The sequence below is a fragment of the Muntiacus reevesi genome, chromosome 2, assembly GCF_963930625.1.
Source record: "Muntiacus reevesi chromosome 2, mMunRee1.1, whole genome shotgun sequence".
Lineage (NCBI taxonomy): Eukaryota > Metazoa > Chordata > Mammalia > Artiodactyla > Cervidae > Muntiacus > Muntiacus reevesi.
Window position 1 is genome coordinate 221,253,399 of NC_089250.1, and position 23,760 is coordinate 221,277,158.

General features: G+C 42.6%; 1 protein-coding gene across 2 annotated transcripts; it reads left to right on the forward strand.

Annotated features, from left to right (window-relative positions):
- Window positions 1–1,243: 1,243 nt before the first annotated feature.
- ATMIN (ATM interactor) lies at window positions 1,244–14,504 on the forward strand. 2 transcript variants are annotated; one of them, XM_065925082.1, is made up of 4 exons: window positions 1,244–1,598; window positions 10,464–10,589; window positions 11,326–11,525; window positions 12,485–14,504. In XM_065925082.1, the coding sequence occupies exons 1-4, from the start codon at window positions 1,272–1,274 to the stop codon at window positions 14,295–14,297; spliced, it is 2,466 nt and encodes an 821-aa protein (XP_065781154.1). In that variant the 5' UTR covers window positions 1,244–1,271; the 3' UTR covers window positions 14,298–14,504. The 2 variants fall into 2 exon arrangements, with proteins under 2 accessions (XP_065781154.1, XP_065781155.1); XM_065925083.1 differs by lacking the exon at window positions 1,244–1,598 and adding an exon at window positions 9,012–9,088.
- The last annotated feature ends 9,256 nt before the right edge of the window (window positions 14,505–23,760 follow it).

Sequence of the window (23,760 nt, forward strand, 5' to 3'; positions counted from 1 at the left end):
GTTACTCTGGTGGGCAAAACAGTACCCATCTCAAAGATGTCCACATCCTAGTCCCTGGAATATATAAACCTGTTACTTTGCAGATGGGGAAGTTATCCCAAGTTTCCTGGAAGGACCCAATGTAATCACTAGGTCCTCAAAAGTTGGATAAGGAATAGAAGAGAGCAGGACATGTGAGTACTAAAGAAATCAGAGTGATGTGAAGAGGACACCACTCACCATTAATGACTGAGAAGCTGGACAAAGCAAGTAAACAAGATTCTTCCATAGAGCGTCCAGAAGAAATGCAGCCAGGCCCACACCTTGATCTTCATCTAGTAGTAGACTTATTTCAGACTTCTGACCTCCAGAACTGTGAGTGACAAACTGTTTCAGGTCACCAGGTGTGTGGTAGCTTGTTATTGCATATTGCAGCAGTAGAATACAAACAGAGCTGCTAATATATTAAAAAGTTGGGAGTTTTCACATAAAAATCTTGAAAAATAAACATGACAATACCAAAGCCTGGTAGCAGCTGCCCCGATTAGGCTAGATCTCATTTCCCTGGGGTCCTCACCCCTCCCTTTTACCTACACCTGGCCTCCTACACTCATTGACTTGACCTATCTGGTCCCTCTTCCTACTTAGTTTTTGGAACCCTGCCCTGAGCTACACTGTCTCCCAAATAGTAATCAGATTTCGCCAGTTAAAATAAAATACAGGCAACTAAATCTACCCTCTCTAAAATGATTAACTAGGTCAATTATAACAGTTCTTTTTTTGTATAATGTGACCTCAGGCTAGTTACTTGCCTCTCTGCAGAAGAGGAAGAATTCATAGTACGTACCCGCGAGGGCTGTTTCGAGGACAAAATGAGATACTGGATGAAAAGTGCATTTCCCAGTGTCTGGTAAACAGATCGTTGTAATTAACAAAGTTCGGCCTCTGCTGCTCTTGAACACCTGGTTTATTTCTAATCTTTGGGAAGTAAAGTTCCCGAGCGCATTGCTTTTTCTTGTATCCAACTTTTGCCAAAGGTTCAGATTTCTAGGAAGGCGAATGAGGCTCAGAGGGGCCTACACGTCCTACCTGTCCCCAGGACCCCCTGTGGTTTTACCCCCGGCCCGCCCTCCTCACCTGGCGGCGCTCCACCGCTGACGCGCCCTACGCCTCCAGCAGGGGGCGCCGCCGCCCGGGCCCCGCCGGATGCTAATAAGGCCCCGCCCCCTGCCGGAAGTCGCTGCGGCGGGAGGCGGGGCTGGCTGGCTTGGTCCGGCCGCGGCGCGAGAGCCATGGCGGCCTCTGAGGCGGCGGCGGCGGATCCCGCGGCTCTCGCCTCGGGCGCCCCGGCCGTCCCGGCGGCCGCGAGGGGAGCCGCCGCCGCCTCGGGCCCGTGGGTGCCCCCTGGGAGGCTGAGAGGCAGCCGGCCGCGACCGCCGGCGGCGAGGCAGCAGCCCGCGGGTTCGACGCCGCCGGCCCGGGAGCTCATCCAGCCGTCGGTGAGCGAGCTGTCCCGGGCCGTGCGGACCAACATCCTGTGCACGGTGCGCGGCTGCGGCAAGATCCTGCCCAACAGCCCCGCGCTCAACATGCACCTGGTCAAGAGCCACCGCCTGCAGGTGAGCCCGCCGCGGGCCGCGCCTCCCGGGGCCTGGCGCCACCGAGCGTCTGACGCGGGCGGCGGGGGTGGGGGCCGCCGCGGCCTCGGAACGGGCCGGACCGCCGAGGGGGGTCCCGGCAGGGAGAGTGGAAGCCCGGACGCGGGAGGGCACGGCGAGGGGAAAGCCTTGTGTCACGCGCCAGGCTGTCGGGCTCCGACCCGCGGGACCACCGGCGCGCACGCGGCGGCGGCCCGGGCGTTTCTCACGGTCGTGCCGGGACCTCTCACGGCACCTCCGTCCTGTTGTCGCAGAGAAGCCGGTGACGCTGCCCGCGTAGTGCTGGGCTTTAAACGCGGGCTCGGCTCTGTGCCGGCGCTCTTTGCACCACACCCACAAGCACCTCCTTCGGGCCTTTGGGTGCTGCCCAGTCGTCAGCAGGGAGCTGCAGATTTGGCAACAAGTTCTACCGCGTTGGTAAATATCAGCTTTGCTCAGGAATGAGACCTTAGGGAAGTCTCGCCCGAGGATCTTAAGAGGGGACCTCATATATAATTATAGGACAATAATCCTGAACGTCCATTCCACCTTAAATAAAATGGAGAGGTGATTCTTTTTTCAACCCGAAGTGCACGTCTGTGGAATGCTTATTAAAAATTCAGCGGTCCAGCCCCACCCCATACCTCTTAAATCATAATTTCTCAATCATTACAATAGGACATTTCCTTCCACCATTTGTTAAAGTCTCTAAGCCAACAGTGGCTTAGAACGTAATTTCAAAGTGTGTCATTGAACCTACATTGTGAGTATGTAGCTTTTGGTGGTCTGACTTGATTGAGGAGCAAGTTTAAATCACCTGGCCTCCTGCATGGTATGTCTGCCCTTCAGGTAAAGCTTTCTCAGGAATGTTGTTAGAATCAGACTTCTGATAAGAATTTAACAGAAAGCTTGAGTTTGTCTTCTGTATTAGGGCAGATATGATGACCATGAAGGGCTGTCCACTTCCAGCTCCAGCTGATTAGAGAGGCAGCAGTGTTCTTAGGAAGATGAGGGAGCCCAATCAGGAAATGTACTGTGGAGGTGGGTCTGTAATTTTCCCTGCAGGTGGAACTGCAATTTTCCATGATAGTTCTAGGTTGCTTCCACACACAAGTGCAGTAACTTTGGGAATGGTCATTCTCCTGTTTTCTCCTTCATACTAAATTTTAATTAAACACTTCCCTTGCTTAATCATATTTTAAGTTGAGTGGATGAACTATATATTTGTAGGAATTCTGCAGCCTAGTTCCTGTGTTCTCTTGAGCTCATATGTAAAAGCCATCACCCACCTTCAGATCATCCCCTCACTGGTTAATTACTAAGGCAGACATTATATCTCTAAGCACAACGGAGGTGGCCAGTCTGATGAGGACTCTCTTTACAGTCCTTGGCCTGAACATCATTCTGGCAAGCACTTTTTAACACGTTTATATTGTTGTTTTTTGTGGAACTGCTGTCAGGAGCTGTATCTGTCCAGACCTTGTGAAGCGTCCTTTAAGCAAAAGATACCATGTATCAATACTTCTCAGGATTGGTTTGGTAGTATACAATTGTTCATTTGCTTTGTCCTGTCTGACTTTTTGCAACCCCTTGAACTGCAGAACTTCAAGCTTCACTGTCCTTCGCTATCTGCCTGAGTTTACTCAAACTCATGTCCATTGAGTCATTGATACTATTCAACCATCTCATCCTATGTCATCCCCTTCTCTAGCCCTCAGTCTTACCCAGCATCAAGGTCTTTTCCAGTTAGTTGGCTCTTCACATCAGATGGCTGAAGTACTGAAACTTCAGCTTCAGCACCAGCCCTTCCAATGAATATTCAGGATTGATTTCCTTTTGGATTGATTGGTTTGATTTCCTTGCTGTCCAAGGGACTCTCAAGAGTCTTCTCCAACACCAGAATTCAAAAGCATCAATTCTTCAGTGCTCAGCCTTTTTTATGGACCAACTCTCACATCCATACATGACTACTAGAAAAACCATAGCCTTGACTATACGGACCTTCGTCAGCAAAACGATGTCTCTGCTTTTTAATACACTCTCTAGGTTTGTCCTAGCTATTCTTCCAAGGAGCAAGCATCTTTTGATTCTGTGGCTGCAGTCACCTTCTGCAGTGATTTTGGAGCCCAAGAAAATGAAATCTGACACTGTCTCCATTGTTTCCCCATCTATTTGCCATGAAGTGATGGGGCCGGATGCCTTGATCATCATTTTTTGAATGTTGAGTTTTAAGCCAGCTTTTTCACTCTCCTCTTTCACCTTCATCAAGAGGCTCTTTAGTTCCTCTTCACTTTATGCCACTAAAGTGGTATCATCTGCATTATCTGAGGTTGTTGATATTTCTCCCAGATATCTTTATTCTAGCTTGTGATTCATCTAGCCCAGCATTTCTCATGATGTTGTCTGCATGTAAGTTAAATAAGCAGGGTGACAATATATAGCCTTTACCAATTTGGAACCAGTCCATTGTTCCATGTCCCCTTCTAACTGTTGCTTCTTGTCCTGCATACAGGTTTCTCAGGAAGCAGGTAATGTGGTCTGGTATTCCCATCTCATTAAGAGTATTCCACAATTTGTTGTAACCCACACAGTTAAAGGCTTTATCGTAGTCAGTGAAGCAGAAGTAGATTTTTTTTTAAACTCCCTTGCCTTTTCTATGATACAGCGTATGTTGGCAGTTTGATCTCTGATTCCTCTGCCTTTTCTAAATCCAGCTTGTTCATCTGGAAGTTCTCGGTTCACATACTGCTGAAGCCTAGCTTGAATAAGTTTATTTCTAATTGTGTTTTTAAAATATATAAAGTTCAGGAATTCTGACGATACCAATTCTGAGCATACAGTAGACTAAGAAGAAGGAATATGTTTGAGGCAAGTACAGATTTTGACAGTCAGGTCTTTACTTGAACTTTAGCCCAGCTGAGTATCAGTAGCCTCTCCTGCTTAGAATCTGTGTGAAGCCATTCTTCTAGTTCTGGTCATTTCTCAAATTTCTCTTGTCTGAAGACAGCACACTGCATTCACGATCTCTTTCTGAACTGAAAATTGAACAACCCCAAAATGGACTCTCCTGAGTTTCCTTTCTAGGTCACTAGAGAGACCTGTTTCAGGGGAAACTGGAGAAACCTCACCCTGAACCATCGTCGTTTTTTTCTTGTCAAACAGGCTCACTTTGCTTCCTTGTTCTGTCTTTCTAATCATGTGGCCCCTGAACATCTGCTGTCTTGGTGGAAAGGGGTTCTTTTTTCTTTTTTTTTAATAAGGTGGCCTATGTGACAAAACAGCCATATCTGCATAGTGTTGCCCAGTGTGGTGATCTACACTTAGTCAGGAGCCAGAGTAGCAGGCTCTTGAGTTCAAACACTGTCCTTGACACTTGATGATCTCCAAGTGTTGGGGTGGGTAAGGGAAAGAGGCCTAAGGACAGAGTTGATGGGGAGCTCCCTGTTGGCCCGGAAGCCTGAGTATGTCTGCTTGGAGATTTGCGTGGTATTCCATGGAGACTTTCCCTTTCTTTTGTTGATTACAGCTACTTACATAATTCTAGTTTCTTTCCTACTTTTCTTTTTTCTTTCCTAGTTTGTTTTTTTCTCCTAGATTATGATCATCTTTTCTTCCCTTCCCCATTGGTTGCTGTGGGGTTCTTATTTTATTCTAACCTTTCTTCAAAAGGTATCCTGCCCTTACGCACATATGCCCTTACGATTAACAAGTTCTTCTGAATGATGATGGATAAAAGTGGAGATAGAGTTGTAAGCTGTAAGGTACATAATACCTTGTGATTTTATGTGGGTTCCTGGTGATTCGGGGAAAAGAAGAGTAGGAGTAGATGAGCATTTCCTGATTCTTTTATCCCTCATATTTGAAAATAGTGAAAGGGACACAAGGACCATTAAAGAACATCTTATCCAGCAACACATATTTTTAAAGCATGGCATAGTGGATTTTATGTTATGTTCGGTTCAGGGTTTATTTTTAATGATTTGCCAGCAATTTTTTCTTTTTTTTTCTTAAAGGAAAGATTCCAAGTTGCTCCAGATCATATTGTACAAAGACTTCTAATTTTAAATTTACAATAACAGAGCAAGCTATTTTTCTTCTTGGATATATTTCTATGAATGCAGAGAGGTGCTTGAGAAGCTACAGTGCCTTTTTTTTTTCCCCCAATTTTTGCCACAGTTCCCACAATTCTCTCTTCTTTAGTGGGGTCCTTCCTCTTGCTTTTCTTCTCTTTATCTTTCTCCATCTTGTTTTTTAGTTGTTTCCTCTCATAAGTTCTTTTTCAAATTCTTTTATTTAAAAGATTTTATAAACAGGTACCCAAAAAAGTACACAAAACATGAAGTATTCTCTGTATATTTTTTTCAGTTATGCACAGAAGGTAAAGTTAAAAAAAAAAAGTCTGCTAAGTTTTATTCTAGAATGTATATAGCACTTAAGAACAAAAATATCACTTTTTACTGCAGTTCTTATTTTACTGTGCCATCACCATTTCTTTTCTCCCCTGTTCTCATCTCAGAGCTTATTGTCTCTAAACAGGGATGGGCAGAAGGTCAGGAACTGGGGTAGAGAGGTGGTGTTGGGATGGGCGGAGGCATTGGCCCTAAGAATGCGGTAAACTGAACAGCACCGGGTTGTTGCCACACCTGTAATGACAACAGCAAGATGTTGCCATCAGTATGGCTGCCTTTAGTGTCTCATCCTGGTGTGTGATAGAACTTTGACTTAGGTGACCATAAACATTTACTCTTTAAAAGATTCCTAAGTGCAGCAAATATATATTCCTCCTCTTCAAAACATTTGGGGAATGTTAAGTAGTTTCATTAGATGTAACAGAGAAATGACAGAAAAGATGTGTAGTTTGAAGCTGTTCAGTCAGGACTTTGGATGTCCCAGTGGCTAGAAGAATTTGAACTTGAGCAGTATTGGAGTGCCCTCGAATATGTTTGAGAGAGGTAATGTTATAATCAGAGCTATATTTTAGAAAGGTGAATTTGGCAACATGTGAATGAAAAGAAAATTGAAGGTTTAGAAATTAGGCTAGAGACAGTCCAAACAGAAAGTCAGGAATACTTGAACTATTGATGGTAGCAGTGAGAAAGGAAAGATGAGGTGGTAGGAGACATTATAAAAGAATAGCTAGCAAAACTTGGAAGCAACCAAGATGTCCTTCAGGAGGTTAATCAGTAAATAACACTGATACATCCAGACAATGGAGTATCAGCCCCAGAAAGAAGTGAGTGGTCATCAGTGGTTGTCAGTGCTTACAGGGAAAGGTAGCATGAATAGGTGGAGCACAGATTTGTAGGGAAGTGAATACACTCTGTATGATATTATAATAATGGATAGCTGTCATTATCATTTGGCAGAACCCATAGATTGTGCAGCACCAATAGTGAATTCTAATATAATCTATAGACTTTGGGTCATAATGATGTGTCAGTGTAGTTTTATCAATTGTAAACAAATGTACCGTTCTGCTGAGACATGTTAATAGTGAAGCAGGCTATACTGGAGTGGGATGGGGGGCTGCATATAGTGTATGGGAACTCTGTACTTCCCACAACTCTTAAAAATAAATTTTATTAATTTTTTAAAAAGGGAAGTGAACAAGTATATGATAACATGATAGGGAATTTGAAAGGGGGTAATAAAAGGATTGCTAAGCAAATTGAGGATGTTTTAGAAATGGGCATGAATTTTGTGGTGACCCTGTAAGCATTGTTTTATAGAACATTTGACAGACTAAAACACAGAAGAGGGCCGTCTCCTTGGCATATAACTTAAGAAGAATTTGGTAATGGTTAAGTGAATTAAGGCTTTTAGAGTCTTAATATCTTCTCCACATTTCATTTTTTTCTTGCATATTATATACTAGAAGGAAAATAATATAAGTTTAAAAAGTATTTCCTTTAAAAAAGATAAATTGGTGAATGGGATGAGTTTGCTGACAGTGTTATTGTCATTTGAGCCTAGCAGATGTCCTTCTTTTAACAAAAGCAGCATTCCAAGTCAGACTTTCACAAGTATAATATTTTCTTTAAGATGAGTCCATAGATTTTCTTTTTTAAATTGAAGTATAGTTGATTTATAATGTTATGTTCACAGCAAAGTGATTCAGTTTTACATATATATACCTTCTTTTTTATATATTTTTTTCTGTTATGGTTTATTACCAGGTATTGAATATAGTCCCCTGGAGTATACAGTAGAACCTTGTCTGTATATTCTATATATAGTAGTTAGAGTCTGCTCACCCCAAACTCTCAGTCTGTCCCTCCCCCAGCACTCCTCCTCCTTGGCTACCGCAGGTCTATTCTCTATATCTGTGAGTCCATTTCTGTTTCATAGATAAATTATTTTGTGTCAGATTTCAGATTTCACATATAAGTGATATCATATGGTAGTTGTCTTTCTCTTGACTTACTTCACTTAGTATGATAATTTCTAGTTCCATCCATGTTGCTGCCAGTAGCGTCATTTCATTCTTTTTTATGGCTGAGTTGTACTTTGTGTATATAGCACATCATCTTTATCCATTCATCTGTTGATGGACATTTGGGTTGTTTCCATGTCTTGGCTATTGTGAATAGCGCTGTTATGAATATAACGGTGCATGTATCTTTTTGAATTATAGTTTTATCTGGATATATGCCCAGGAGTGGGATTGCTGGATCATATGGCAGCTCTATTTTTAGTTTTCTGAGGAACCTCGTACTGTTTTCCATAGTGGCTGCACCAGCTTACATTCCCAGCAGCAGTTAGGAGGGTTCCATTTTCTCCACACCTCTTCAATGTTTATTATTTATAGACTTTAATGATGGCCATTCTGACTGATGTGAAGTGGTAGCTCACTGTAGTTTTGATTAACATTTCTCTAGTAATTAGCGATGTTGAGTAATGTTTCATGTGCTTGTTGGCCATATGTATGTCTTCTTTGGAGAAATGTCTATTTAGTTCTTCCACCTGTTTTTTGAATGGGTCGTTTGTTTTTTGTTGTTGAGTTATATGAGCTGTTTGTATGTTTTAGACATTAAGCCCTTCTATGTTGCATCGTTGCAAATATTTTCTCCCATTCCACAGGTTGTTTTTCTGTTTTATTATGGTTTCCTTTGCTGTGCAAAAGCATGTAAGTTTGATTCAATCTGATCTGTTTACTTTGCTTTTATTTCTGTTACCACAAAAACAGTATTTAATGTATAGTATGAGTTTAGATTAGCTTATTGGCACTAAGTTGGTTGGCAGAAAGCAAGAGAAGCAACAAAAATCTCCACAGCAGATAACTAGTAGGTATAATAATGGAGTGATTATGTGATAGCCTTAGTCGCTCAGTCATGTCTGACTCTTTGGGACCCATGGACTATATATAGCCCACCAGACTCCTTTGTCCATAGGATTTTCCAAGCAAGAATACTGAAGTGGAGTACTTCTCCTTCAGGGAATCTTCCCAACCAGGGATTGATCCTGCATTGCAGGTGGGTTCTTCACCTGCTGAGTCATTGGGGGATTATGTGACAAGCGCTGGTCTATAATACTGTTAACTAATTAACTGAGCACTCACCACAACCCTGCAGTAGGTTCTATTATCGTGCCTATTTCACAGATAAGGAAACCAAAACAGTTAAGTTTTTCAAGGTCAAAGGAAAGGAGCAATTCAAACTACAGCAGTCCATGTTTCCAGAATCCATGGGTTTAACCACTGCACCATAGTTCTTAAGCTCAGCTGCACATTAGGATCATCTACGGAGATTGTTAAACCAAAGGGAGTCTTAGCCGCACGGTTGTTCATGTCCTGTCTGGGTACACACTGATGGTAGAGGAGGAGGTGACACGTTCCAGAAGTACTGAATCCTTTCTCATCACAGCACCTAAGGACTAAAACATCCAGGTGCTGCTGCAGCAACTGAGGCCTGAACATGTGTCTGGTTGTTTCCAGTGACCTGTAGAGAGGTCCTTCATCACTCCAACCCCCCATACACCTTCCTCTGGGGCCAACTGGGGGTGGCCAGTTAAGAATTAGACAGGAGGCCATAGGTGTTTCACTCCTGACGTATGTGGGTTCATCAAGGGCAATAAGATAGTACTTCAAGCTAAATTAACTCACTAGTTATTTTAAAAACCCCAGTCAAAAAGTCAGTCACATACTTAATAGCAAAGGATAACTAGGATGAGTTAATATATACATGTGAAGCGCTTACAGCAATGCCTGGCACAGTAGTAAAATCTATGTTATCGCTGGCCATTATAATGATTACTAAATTTCAAATTAGAGCCTGTTGCCTGTATTCATGCTGCCATAAAAGAACTGTGTCAGCTAGCTTTAGCTCTGTTAGGGGGGCATAGTGGTGATCAGAGAAAGTCACTGTGCTCTTTATCAGGAAGACCTAAATCATAGTCAAAGGAGATTTTTTTCAGAGGCTCACCCTAATTCAGTGGGGGTGAGATAAAAAAGAAGGGAAGACTTAAGGATGACACTAAGTCTTGAGCCTGAGAAACACAATTAGAGACATTGGGTTAAGGACAGAAATTTTTAAATCTAGAAGGAATGTTAAAGAAATGGATAGAAGATTTTTAAACAACATAGTTGTTTTTTGTTTATCTTGTTTTGAAAAATTTTAACATGTATTAAGTTATAGTTTACGCATGATAAAATATACCCATTTTAAGTGAGTAATTCAGTTATTTTTAGGTAGATGTACAGTTCTGCAACTATCACTGCAATCCCAAACTTGAGAACGTTTTCATCACTCTATAAAAGATCCCTGTGCACATCTTTAGTCCTTCCTTATTATCACTCCCAACTCATTCTGATGGTTTTTTAAAGATAATTATTTCATTTTTCTTTTGCAGGATGGCATAGTAAATCCAACAGTAAGAAAAGATTTGAAAACTGTACCAAAATTCTACTGTTGTCCAATTGAAGGATGCCCTAGAGGCCCTGACAGACCATTTTCTCAATTTTCTCTCGTAAAACAGGTATTTTACTTGTCTTAACTATATACTTCTCTAGGGATGAAATGCAGATGCCATAAACCCAATGTATTCTAATTACTTACCAATCATACCAAGAGAATTGAGCAGAAAGCTGCTTATAAGGACAGACACCCAAGTCTCTCACTTGGAGAAAAATGAGTGGGTGTGAGTAAAGGCTGGCTGGTTCTGGGGGGGCGGGGGAGATGTCCAGAGTGGATTTGGAGAGACCAGGTCAGCAAAGTATGATAAATTGGGTGTGCTTCCAGATCTCTGGTGTGACTCTTTCAAGGTCAAAGGAGCAGGGGCATAGGGAGATGTTCTCCCAAGGGAGTAAGAAACTGTAGGAAAAGAATTTCAGAAGCAGCTCCCTTAGAGAGGAGGGAGGGACCCAGTCAGTAGGGAAGGTGGTGATTCTGGACTGGAAGAAACTGAAACACTTCGCTGAGGGTTTGCTGGAGGGCCTCCTGAGAGAAGCACCCCAAGACTTGTTCTGCTTGCAGCACTTACTTGTAAATCAGAACCTGGGGGGTGGATACCACGGAATGTTTCCAAAACAGTCTCAACTTTTCACAAAGATGAAGCTTATGATAAAGGGCAGCTTGCCTGCTTTTACATTCTTTTGATTTGCCCAGCTGTCTTTTATCATGTAAAATCATTGTTATTTGGGGTATGTTGATGACTTTTGAAAGGTTTTGAGCAGTTGCAGATTTTCATTTTGGTCCTTCTGTGTTCTTCCTAGCACTTTATGAAAATGCATGCTGAAAAGAAACATAAATGTAGTAAATGCAGCAACTCGTATGGCACCGAGTGGGACTTGAAAAGACATGCAGAGGATTGTGGCAAGACCTTCCAGTGCACGTGTGGCTGTCCCTATGCCAGCAGGACTGCGTTACAGTCCCACATCTACCGAACTGGCCATGAGATTCCTGCAGAACACAGGTAAGGGGGAGGGGGGTGGTGGGCCGAGAGCCAGCAGCTGTGGGGAGAGCTTCAGGCAACACTTCCTGGAGAGCCGTTAGCCTGAGGAGAGAGGACGGACGGTGGAGAAAAGATGAGAGGAGAAGGGAACTTTTGGAAATGGCAGCAGTACTAGTAAATAATCCACATCTACTTGACCCAGTTGTTCTCTTTGCTCTTCCACCAAGTCCTTTTAAAGGTCCTTCTTATTCCCTATTGAAACTTTCTGGGCTTTCTTAAAGATTTATTTATTTATTTTTGGCTCTTCTGGGTCTTGATTGCTGCATGGGCCTTCTCTAGTTGCAATGAGCGGGGGCTGCTCTTGTGTGCGATGCCAGGGCTTCTCACTGTGGCAGCTTCTCTTGCTGTGGAGCGCAGGCGGCGGTAGTTGCGGTGCACGGGCTTGGTTGGTCCACCACAGGCAGGATCTCCTCAGACCAGGGGTCAAATCTGTGTCATTTGCATTGGAGCTGGATTCTTAACCACTGGCCCACCAGGGAAGCCCCTACTGAGTTTTCAGTTATTCCAAAACGTTCATCGTTTTCTATTAGAGGGATACTGGATTGTTGGAGAGTTTTTTAAATTATGGAACTGCTTCATTTGAAAGGTCAAATTTATATTTGGATTAATAGCTTCCTATTTTAGAAATGATAATCACTGCATTATATGTTAGCTTCCTGATGCTTATGGATCTAAGTCGAGTTCTAGTCCTTAGAGCTTTACCCAAAGAAAGTGTGCTTCCTCCTTCCCTGTTTGCATATTTCTGAACTTCTGTGTAATAGGCCAGGTTACGAAGGGGCTTTCTTTTCACTGGGCTGAATCTGACCCCTGCTGTAGATGTGAGACGTAGAACTTACAAGTGAAGACACAGTGCCAGGGTTGATGAAGAAAGCTGCAGTTTAAAATCACTTTTCTCTTTTTCACTCTGCCATTGCTTTCAGGGATCCACCTAGTAAGAAAAGGAAAATGGAAAACTGCCTGCACAGCCAGAAGCTGTCCAGGAAGACCGCTGAACCACTGAGCAACCAACCAATTCCACGACCAGATGCTCCAGAACTAGAAACTTCAGAAATAAAGCTGGTGGCTTCCTTTGAAGACTCTTGCAGCTCTAATGCCAAACAGCAGACTCTTCCAGCAGCTCCAAGGTACCCTCAGAAGTTGCTTTTACCAAAGCCCAAAGTGGCTTTGGTTAAACTCCCTGTCATGCAGTTTTCTCCTGTGCCCGTCTTCGTGCCTACAGCCGACTCCTCGGCCCAGCCTGTGGTGTTGGGTGTCGACCAGCAGGGCTCTGCCCCCGGGGCCGTGCACTTACTTCCCTTGTCCATTGGAACCCTGATCCTCGGCCTGGATTCGGAGGCCTGCTCTCTCAAGGAGAGCCTCCCTCTTTCAAAAGTTGTCAATCCTGTTGCTGTTGAGCCGATTAGCACAGGTATTCAAGTGAACTTGGGTAAAAGTCCATTTAGCCCGTTACAAGAACTTGGGAACACTTGTCAGAAGAACAGCATTTCTTCCATCAATGTACAGACAGACCTGTCCTACACCACACCACAGTTCATGCCGTCTGCACAGTGGGCCAGCCCTGACTCCTCTGTGTCGTCCTGTTCGCAAACTGATTTGACATTTGGTTCCCAGGTTTCCCTTCCCATTAGTGTTCAAACTCAGACTTTCTTGCCCAGTTCTAAGGTAACCTCATCCATCGCTGCTCAGACTGATGCATTTATAGATGCCAGTTTCCAGCCAGGTGGGATCTCCAGAGAAACTCAGACCAGCGGAATGCAAAGTCCAGCAGAGGACCGAGTACAGATGGACCAAGCTGTAATGTGTGGAGACATTTTTGAGAGTGTCCATTCATCATACGGTGTGTCTACAGACAATATTATAAGCAGCAGCTTAGTAGCAGAGACTGTAACTCATGACTTGTTACCTCAGAACCACCCTAAAACTTTAACTCAAGACATTGAGAAATCCACCCCAATTATAAACTTCAGTGCACCAAATAGTATGCTTTCATCACAGAACATGACAGATAATCAGACCCAAACCATGGATTTATTAAGTGATCTAGAAAATATCTTGTCAAGTAACCTACCTGGTCAGACGCTGGACAATCGTAGTCTTTTGTCTGACACAAATACTGGACCTGACACCCAGCTCCCATCTGGCCCAGCCCAGAATCCTGCAATTGATTTCGATATCGAAGAGTTCTTTTCAGCCTCAAATATCCAGACGCAAACCGAGGAGAGTGAGCCCAGCACCATGAGCACTGAGCCAGTCTTGGAGTCGCTGGACATAGAAACCCAAACTGACTTCTTCCTTGCAGACCCTTCTGCCCAGGCCTACAGTTGTAGAGGGAACTCTAACTTCTTAGGCCTCGAGATGTTTGACACGCAGACACAGACAGACCTGAACTTCTTTTTAGACAGTAGCCCCCGTCTGCCACTGGGAAGTATCCTGAAACACTCTAGCTTTTCCATGAGTACTGATTCATCTGACACAGAGACCCAGACTGACGGAATCTCCACTGGTAAAAACCTGCCTGCCCTGGAAAGCAAAGTGCAGTTGAACACTGCTGAAACACAGACCATGAACTCTGGCTTCGAAACTTTGGGGAGCTTATTCTTCACCAGCAATGAAACTCAGACAGCAATGGATGACTTTCTTCTGGCCGATCTGGCCTGGAACACAATGGAATCTCAGTTCAGCTCTGTTGAAACCCAGACATGTGCAGAACTACACCCAGTCTCCAACTTCTGAAAGCGGAGTCCACATGGGGGATGGATTCACAGTTCCCTTCTGGATTTAGAAGATGAAGAACAGGGACAACAGTATTAACTCTACTGAATGTAGTCAACGATACAGTTACTTCGATTCTTTTGAGGTTCTTTGCCTTTTTGTACTTGTAAACATGAAATTTGTGTAAAAATTTTGAGTGTATTATAAAGTATAAGATGTTGATCTGAACATGATTGTTTTTGTGTTGCCGACATTTGCCCTTTCAGTGTAGTCTTCCCTTCTTTAAAAAAAAAAAAATGTATCTCACACCTTTAAAACCCATCTTGCCATTTAGCTGAAGCCAAGCTCACCAGGACTAGGGTACAAACTTCAGATCTTCAAAACATTTTCGTCAAAGCATGACTGACTTAAATTGCACCTAAGATACTCTTGCCAGTGCTTGTTAAGAAATTGCTGTTCCCTGATAACGTGTAAAGAAGTCTGACACTGCACCGTCAGATTTAAACACCAACAGCTTCACCTGCTTTGACATCTCACTCTTCCCTGATTTGAAGACACAAAGGAAAACTACTGTTGTCTTTAGCTTCTGAGACAATTTGCATATAGTCAATGCCATCCCTCTACGTGAACTGTTCCTGGTATGAACATAAGTGTATAGTGCTTTGCTCACAAGACATGTTGCTGTACAATTATTGCTTAAAGTAGTAGCGGCAAGCACCTAGTGTAAATATGATCCTTTCAGTCTAAGTGACAGTAAGTCACCCCACCTCTGGAAAGGCTGGGCTGTGGAGTCACGCCCATTAGCTCCTCCTGGAGTCTGTCCCACAAGCCATCCCTCCTGCACCCTACCGAAGGCCACCGTGGTGCTCCAGAGCTGCTGCTCAAGGTGCACCCCACCCTCGAGTGTTGTCGCTCTAAATGTTAAAAAACAATGAAAACAGCGATGTAAGGAGAAAAAGATATTCCCTGTTACATTTCCATACTTTTCATAAGCTTGCTAGGGCAAGAGTGCAATCAACAACTATAGTAAAGTGAATCTTCTTTTCATCCACCTCATTTTTTTCCTTGAATAAGGAAACACGTTGGTCTAGCAAGAATAGTGTTTGTGCCTTGAAGATAGCAATTCTAGAATAGATCTGTCTAAAATACGGTATTCTGCATTATGTTGCTTTGTTTGTTTAGAGAGGGTAATACTGAACAGTCTTCAAAGAAAATGAGGTGAAGATCCAGTACTTCAAGAACATAATATGTTTTGAGATGGCTGAGCAGTCAGGTACACTCGTAGGGTTTTTTGTATTTATAAGATCCTGAGTTCTTGATTGTTGGCCAGCTTTCAGGCAGGTAAAAATCAATGCAGTCTGTACATTTTTCTAAGTTTACCCCAAAAAAATGCTCTATTCCTCATGTGGCACATGCTTTATGCTGCTGAAGACTAAACCCTCAAAATACAACCTAAGGAGGGAACTAATAATTAGAGAAAATCACTGGTGTTGCTACTAATTCCTGTCCCATTGGTGGTAATGGATAAATAACATGTCCTCCGCAGATGAACTCAACCTGGTAGATAAAAGTTTGCTTGGGTCACAGTTGCCTATGAATATGGGTTTCAAAACAAACATAAAGCCTTAACTTAGTATTTCATTATGTTTTAGAATCATCACTGCCTTAACGTTTCAAACATCTATTTCAGTTCTCCTAGTAAGGAGAAGTGCATGTTTGTTTTGGCTTTTTGTAAATATATATGCAGTGATCTATGGCTTTAAAAAAAAAAATTGTGTTTCTGTGACAATGTTTGTTAATCCAGCCAACTGAATTATTTACAGAAAATTGAGCATGTAATAGTTCATGTACCAGTAAGAACTGTCCCCCATCCCGAACCTTAGTTCCCTGAATTGTTCTAAGATTTGTAAAAGCTGAAAACTCAGTGATTAAAGAGAAGTGAGAATTCTACCTTTTGTGTGAATTCTTCAACATATTCATGACTTTGTTGCTTTAACTCTTCACAAATTCATCATCCTCTGAAAGTCACATGATGAAATGACTGTGCCTAATTATCTCCATTACTTTGTTCATGAAAATATGCTAATTTTCCCAGTAGAAAGGAAAAAGACATTCTATTACCAAAGCTGCTATTTTGATGTAAAGTTTTTATTTTGATAAAAACTACCATAAGTTTTTGGAAAATTTTTTCAAAGGAAATTACTCATTTTTTTTTTCATCCAAATGTCACCATTTCATAATGGGGTGTCTTTTATCTTTGTAAGTAATGTGGTTCTGGCTTAAGAGCAAATATGCGAGAGTAAGGCTATGAGTAGTTCTTTGCTCAGTCACTAACTGTAGGAAAGCCAGATCAATATGTTTGATTCCTTTGAGATAAAGGGAAATGAAGAAATTTTTTATAGACTTACCTGAAAGATGCAAAGCTTGAAGCTACTTTTGATTGGAAGAAAACATATCAGTGTCAGTCTAGTTGTGAAGTTGAATTGTTTTACTAGTGGCAACTGACAGGGTGGTACTTTCATGTAATCCTTTATGATCTCAATTTTAGAATGCTTATCTTAGTTCCAGTCCAAACTTAACCTAATACTGACACTAAAGAGCGCTTCCTACTTGAATATTTAAAGTAATGCTTCTCAGATTTGTCTTCAAAAGGCTCTTAAACAAAGACTGGGAGGAATGTGTAACTTAGAGGCATTTAGGAATGATGCTTTTGGTTCAGTTCAGTTCAATTCAGTTGCTCAGTCGTGTCCGACTCTTTGCAACCCCATGAACCGCAGCACGCCAGGCCTCCCTGTCCATTACCAACTCCCGAAGTCCACCCAAACCCATGTCCATTGAGTCGGTGATGCCTTTGGAGTCTCAAGTATTATGTGGTTTTATTTTCCTTATATATGTGTGTGTGCTCATCTTACGTACATTAAAGTGTCACTGATTAGATCTGACACTAGGAAAGTACAGTCTTTTGACTTACTGGTTACTCCCAACACCTAAAAGACTTAAAACATACGAATGTTAATCTAGTTTTTTCAGCAAGATGTAGGCTAATCTAATGATAGACGAGAAGATAGTCCTTTAAATATCTGTTTTAAAGCACTGTTTTGCAGTGCTTAAATCCAAAGTTTCTCGCAGGTGTGTGAACTGCATTTACTACTGTGTGTATCTATCAAGAGAGGCAGGCTAAAGAGCAAATGGAAAGGACTCTCAGATTGTTGGTGTCCTCAAATTAACACATTTGGGCTCTTTATTTTAAAATATGCATGTGTGGGGACTTCCCTGGTGGTCCAGTGTTTAAGAATCCCCCTGACAATGCCAGGGACACAGGTTTGATCCCTGGTCCAGGAAGATTACGCATGCCACATGGCTAAGCCTGTGTGCCACAATTACTGAGCCTGTGCTCCACAACAGGGGAGCCACGGCACTGAGAAGCCCACGTGTGGTAAAGGGAACCCAGTGCTGCCAAACAGAATAAGTAAATACATCTTTAAAAATAAAATATGCCTGTTTGAAAGGAGCAAATGAGGGAATAAGAGTATTGTCTATAATAAATGGGAAGAGTACCAGTATTCATTCATTTCCTTCAACTTCAGGGGAAAAAATCTAAGTCTATATATTGCCTTACTAATAAAATAATAAGCACATTTGTAACTTTGTTCTAAATCCACAAAATCAGAAATAACAAAGATTGTCACAGGAGAAACTCATTATCAAGGCCCTTCCATTAACTTGGTTCCTTTACCATCTAGCAAGTTAATATTACAGGACATAAAGACTACAAAGAAGAAACAACAAAATTTATAACTTAGTTTATCGTTGAAACAGTCAAATATTTCAGAAAATAAAAAAATATTTTTTAAAAAATTTATCTCCATAGCGGCTTTGTTATTCTCAAAGATGTATATATTACCTATGTGAGCAAAGACTTTTTTTTCCTTTTTTTGGCCTAAAGAAGTGAGATTAGCATAGTATGTGTCAATAAGACCTTGTTCCAAGCTTGGCATCTTCTCACTGCTTTTCTTGCTTTTCTTTTTGTTTTTCACATCTTCTTGCAGCTTTTTACTCTGCTTTCTGGTGATCCACTGCTTTTTCCTTGTCCTGGGTGAAATATTTGGTTTTATGATTGCATCTCAAAAATGTTGCTGCTTAGCACTGAATTTGAAAATGATACCTCTCCTACTTTATCTTCTTTTTCCTGTGCTGTAACGAGAAATTTAGTGACTTCAGAAAATGTAGAGCTTGTGCTGCAATAAAATTTGGCAGAAGTCAGTGCATCTGAATTAACTTATCATGAAAGGATATCTAACCTTAAAATGCTCCTCAAAGACTTCCTTATTTAAAAAGTGAGCTCTCAAAACTTAAGATTTTATAGTTTGCTTTTTGAGAAGCCACCCAAACTTTGGCAAATGATGCTTTAGGAACTGTATATTGTCTTAGTTCAGTTTGTGGTAATAGTTTTTATTTAGCTATATTTGAGACTCTAGTACTGATTTAATGAGTTTTAGGCTGGTATAATTTTTTTTCCCACCTTTTCTTTTGGTATGGTATATTTTAGAACTGTTTAAATCCCGTTTCTCTGACGACCTATATGTCTAAAGAGTAAGTCTTCAGATTTCAAGTTCTCTCATTAGCTACTATAATGGTAACTCCCTAACATTCCATTTTCCTGGGATTACATTAGGATTACATTAGAAAAATCCGTCATGAGGATTTGGTGAATGGCCACAAAACAGAGCCTGAGCAGAGTCATGAACAGTATCGGGACCAGTGGTTTTTATCTCATTAGTTAGATTTCTACTTCTCTTCAGAGCACATGCAGATGTGAAATGAAATTGCTAACAGTTCTTTCACATTTTACAGTTAATAGTCCTAACCCTCCTGTGTTGCTGGAAATAAGGCTAGTTTATGTTATGTCTTCAAGTTAGCACTCCTCAAGTTTAAGTAAGTGAGAAATTGTTTCATTATAAGATACACAGGGGAGCAAGGCTTGTAGTTTTAACTAAATGGGAGGAAAAAAGCCATTTTCACATATATAAAGTATCGATTTTCCAGTGGCTATTAAGGAGGGTCATACATACTGGGCTGCCTCTCAGTATTCGCAGTGATTTAGCAGTTAGCGTGAGGAGAGTACTGGCTGAAAAGAGAATTCTGAATTACACCATTAAACATAGCATCTTAGGATTTTCTTGAAAACCTTGCCAAAACAATAATGCACATTCTCCTAAAGACAATCAGGGAATGCCTACAGCTCTCCCTGGCTCTGACTAAATGAGCCCTACTGTTAACTCTGAGAGAAGTGGTCCCAGAGAAAAACAGGCCTGGAGGGGAAAAGGGCAGGTGGCCCCAGGAGGCCCTGAGGGACCAGGACAAAACCAAGAGCACTTGTGCTGCCCAGGATGAGGCAGGCAGAGCTTCTCCCACATTCCCTTTGCCTCTGTGCCAAGGCTTCTGCTCGCTCTCGAAGCAAAGCTGTCAGAGAAGCTGCAAACAGGTATTGGATTCTAGATAAGTAATTCCCTAATTAATTTTCACCTGGGCCCTTGTGGCACTTGGCAATGTCTAAAGACATTCTTGATTGTCACAACTGGGAGGGGACTATTGGCATCTAGTGCATAGAGGCCAGAGATGCTGCTCAGTTTTCCTTTATGCACAAAACAACCCCACACAAAGAGTTACCCATCCCTAATGCCAGTAGTGCCAAGGTTGAAAAGTCCTGCCCAAGGGATAGGGTCAGTTGGTGAGGTGGAACTTTAAGCACTGCTGTGGATGCAATGCTTATTTCCAAAGATGCTCGGCCATTGAAATCTTTAAGAAGTGTGCATACTGCAGCTTGATCCCTGGCCCAGGAAGATCCCAGATGCCTCGGGGCAACTAAGCCCATGTGCCACAACTACTGGGCCCATGTGCAGCAACTACTGAAGCACACGCACCCTAGAGCCCGTGCTCCTCAACGAGAAGCCACAGCAATGAGAAGCCCCTACTTGCCGCTTACTAGAGAAAGTCCTCACCCAGCAACGAAGACCCTGCACAGCCTAAAATAAAGTGTGTATGCTGTTTAGAAAGGATGTATTAGAAAAGTTGAGTTCTGGTGGGTGCTCAGTTGCTCAGTCATGTCTCATTTGCAACCACAAGGACTGTAGGCTCCTCTGTCCATGGGGTTTCCCAGGCAAGAACACTGGAGTGGGTTGCCATTTCCTCCTCCAGGGGATCTACCCAGGGGTCGAACCCACATCTCTTGCATCTCCTGCATTAAAGAGGGTCCTTTACCACTGAGCCACCTAGGTCTTATGTAAAAAAAAAAACAACAACAAAAACAATCTTTTAGGACTTCTACTGTAAGCAACTTTTGAAATGTAGAAATTGAAATTCACTTAGATTTTCTTTCAATTTCACACTACAAAACCCAGCATCCAGAGTCAATCTGATCACAAATCTATGACAGAAAGAACTGTTCACAATTTGAGTGTCTAGTAATGTTTACAGGCAAGTTAACTTCATTAAGATGACAGAATCAGGAAGTACCTTAGGTATTAATTCCCTCAATTTTTCCCCCTGACCAGGGATCGAATCTGCATCTCCTGCATTGGAAGCACAGGGTCTTAACCACTGGAACATCAGGAAAGTCCCTAACCCCTCATTTTATAGGACAGAGTCCATTTTAAAATGTCTAGTTTTCAGCTCCTAGGAAAAAGGATGATGGTGCTAGTTTTAGTTACTGCACTGCAGTTACTTTAAGACTGTGTTCAGGAAGATATATAATAGTTTTGATCTGTGAAATTAAACTTGAAAAGTAAATTTTTTGCCGTAACACCTCAGGATGACACAAGACCAGTCTGAGAGACATGGTGTAAGTCTGCAGAGCAATCATGTTTAGACTGGTGCAGTAGAAATTCAGGCAAAACAGGATGAGGAGAAGGGCCAGGCAATGAAGATGGCCCATGAACTGACTGACAGGCATCCCAACCAAGGACCCCCAAGTTGACAAGTTAGGGAGGTGAGCTTTTTAAAGAGTCCAGGTGACAACTGGCCAGGCCCACAGGATTTCTAAATGATTTTGAACAGCCAGGCATTCATTAAAGGGAAATGATCCAGCTTCTTTGTATTTGATCTGATCATGACATTCTGGAAAACCACAAATCTCTATGAGCGTTTTACATACCTTACCTCCTCATCTTCACCACATCCTGTGTCTGAAACTGTTCCCATCTAACAGGAAGGAAAGACATTCCGAAGTCCTCCTTCCTTGCCCTACATGATTCACTCCACCCAGCGCTCCAAAAGTTTCCTCTCCTTGCAGATAAGCTGGCACCTTCAGATGCCCAAGCTGCACTCCTAAACCTAAACTCTCCGTTGATGGGTTTCTTCTTGGGAGAAAATGAGCCCTGAGCCCCATTAATTTGCTCAGGATAAAAGGAGGCAATACCCAGAACAGGCTCTGAACACTTAGAACAGTACCTTTCCAATTCAAGTAGACTTACTGTGTCATGTGACGGGTTAGTGGCACTCAGGTCAGAGTTTAGCCTGGGCATCAAGGGCACAGCACAGAACCTCTCCTGGCTCCAGGGCCGCAGTCAGCCTGGCAGACAGTGGGCGAGTGTTGCCTGTGGTGCCAGCAAACTCCCTCGTCTGCCCTCAGTCACAGCCACAGGAGCCCCTGTCTCTTCCTCATCTGGCTTCTCAGGAGCCCCGGCACTGCAGCACCAAGGCTGCACTCAGACCCAAGCCCAGACACCCAGAAAGTCCCAGGTGTGAGGACCCCAACTGTGCAGCTCAGCCTGCTTGGCCAGCTGGGGGAGCCTGCAGAGAGATGGGCTGGGGCTCTGGCACTTAGGGAGAGGGAGAAATTGAAAGCAAATTAGATCCAGTCCAGACTAAAAAGAATAAAGCTAAAAATGAGAGGAAGTCTCCCCGAGCAGCCAAAGCTCGCCATACTTGTCCAAACACTGCTGGGTCTTCTTCTGACTTAACCTTCCCCTCGCCCTCGTCCCCTTCAGCGCTGTCAGATCTACACTCTGCCGGGTGTCCAGTCCCTGCGGCCCTGCACTTGCTCAGCAGCACCCCCAGAACTCGGTGTGGCCTCCCCCAAGAGGTGAGGCTCTGCAGGAGGAGCCTGTGTTGCCTGCAGCCACACTTCCACTCAGTGATTTTTTTAAATCTCCAGAAAAACAGGAGTTCGGAAAGTTTTACTAATGATACAAACTAATAGAATAAAACATGAAACACAAAGCCCTCTATGTTCGGCTTGAGAATCGAGCCCTGGGTCGGGAAGATCCCCTGGAGAAGGGAATGGCTACCCACTCCAGTATTCTCGCAGGGGAATTCCATGGCCAGAGGGCCTGGCGGGCTACAGTTCAGGGGGTGGCAAAGAGCTGGACACAACTGAGCGACTAACAACATACAAGAACAAAAACCTAATTTGAGGTCATCACCTGGAGGTAGGAAGAGAGTCATTGGCACTGAATTATAACATGCTACCTCCTTAAAATGGAAGGATTTTTGTTATTGACCTAGATTTTTGTTATCGCATTCCAGTAAACATTTAGCCTTTATCTAGACTTGGATATCAAAGACCAGTTTGAACGTCCTGATTTAATCTGACTAGAAACTGGGACAAGGCCAAGAGTGACTTTGTCCACAGAAAAGCAAACCAAACTTCCTCGGCCAATACAAATAAGATACCAGAGGGACTTTATCAGGTATTTGAATAATTACCTAAAGAAATAGATGCTTTCATAATTTAAAAAAAAAACTAGTTGATTAAAAAATTTTTTAAAGATACTAAAACTGACATGGGGTTGCAAAGAGCCAGATACGACTAAGCGACTGAACAACAAATATTTAAATTTGGGTCCTTCCTTTGTTCAAACTAAATCTCAATAAATTATTATATGTTTATCCCCAAAGGTATAGAACGTATAACCCTTATCTCAACAGTGAGTTTTTCTTAAGGAAAAAAAAAAATTGCATTCTCTTGTAACTTGCATCAGTTCAAACTGTGGCAAGATCTCACCTGGTAAATACCCCTGGGCTGAGCAGGTGAGCTTTGTCCCTCGTTCATACTGGTAGATACTTTTCCCTCACAAGCAGACACTTTGACAGGTGTATACATAGTGAGCTTATTCATTATTCTGCAGCCTACAAAGGAGGACTTGAAAAAAACCACTGACTCAGGTAGGCAGTTGCCAGAGCTGGACAGTGCCCAAGCAGTACTGGGTCCAACACCCCCAGTGTGCAGACACAGAGGGAAATTGGGACCTCTTCTTGGGGATGAATTCAGATGGTTTCTTCATTCAGACAAGAAAGGGTGAGTAGAACCTGAAAACTGCTTCTAGTCTGTAAAGTGTCCAACCTCAAAAGGCAAAATACACCTTTCAATGACGATTATACTGTAATCATTCCTGCATTTCTGGTGTTTTGTAAAGACAAACCAACAAAACTCCTAAACTTAAACAGACAAGACATTACAAAGACCAGTTATGGAAAGCAGATG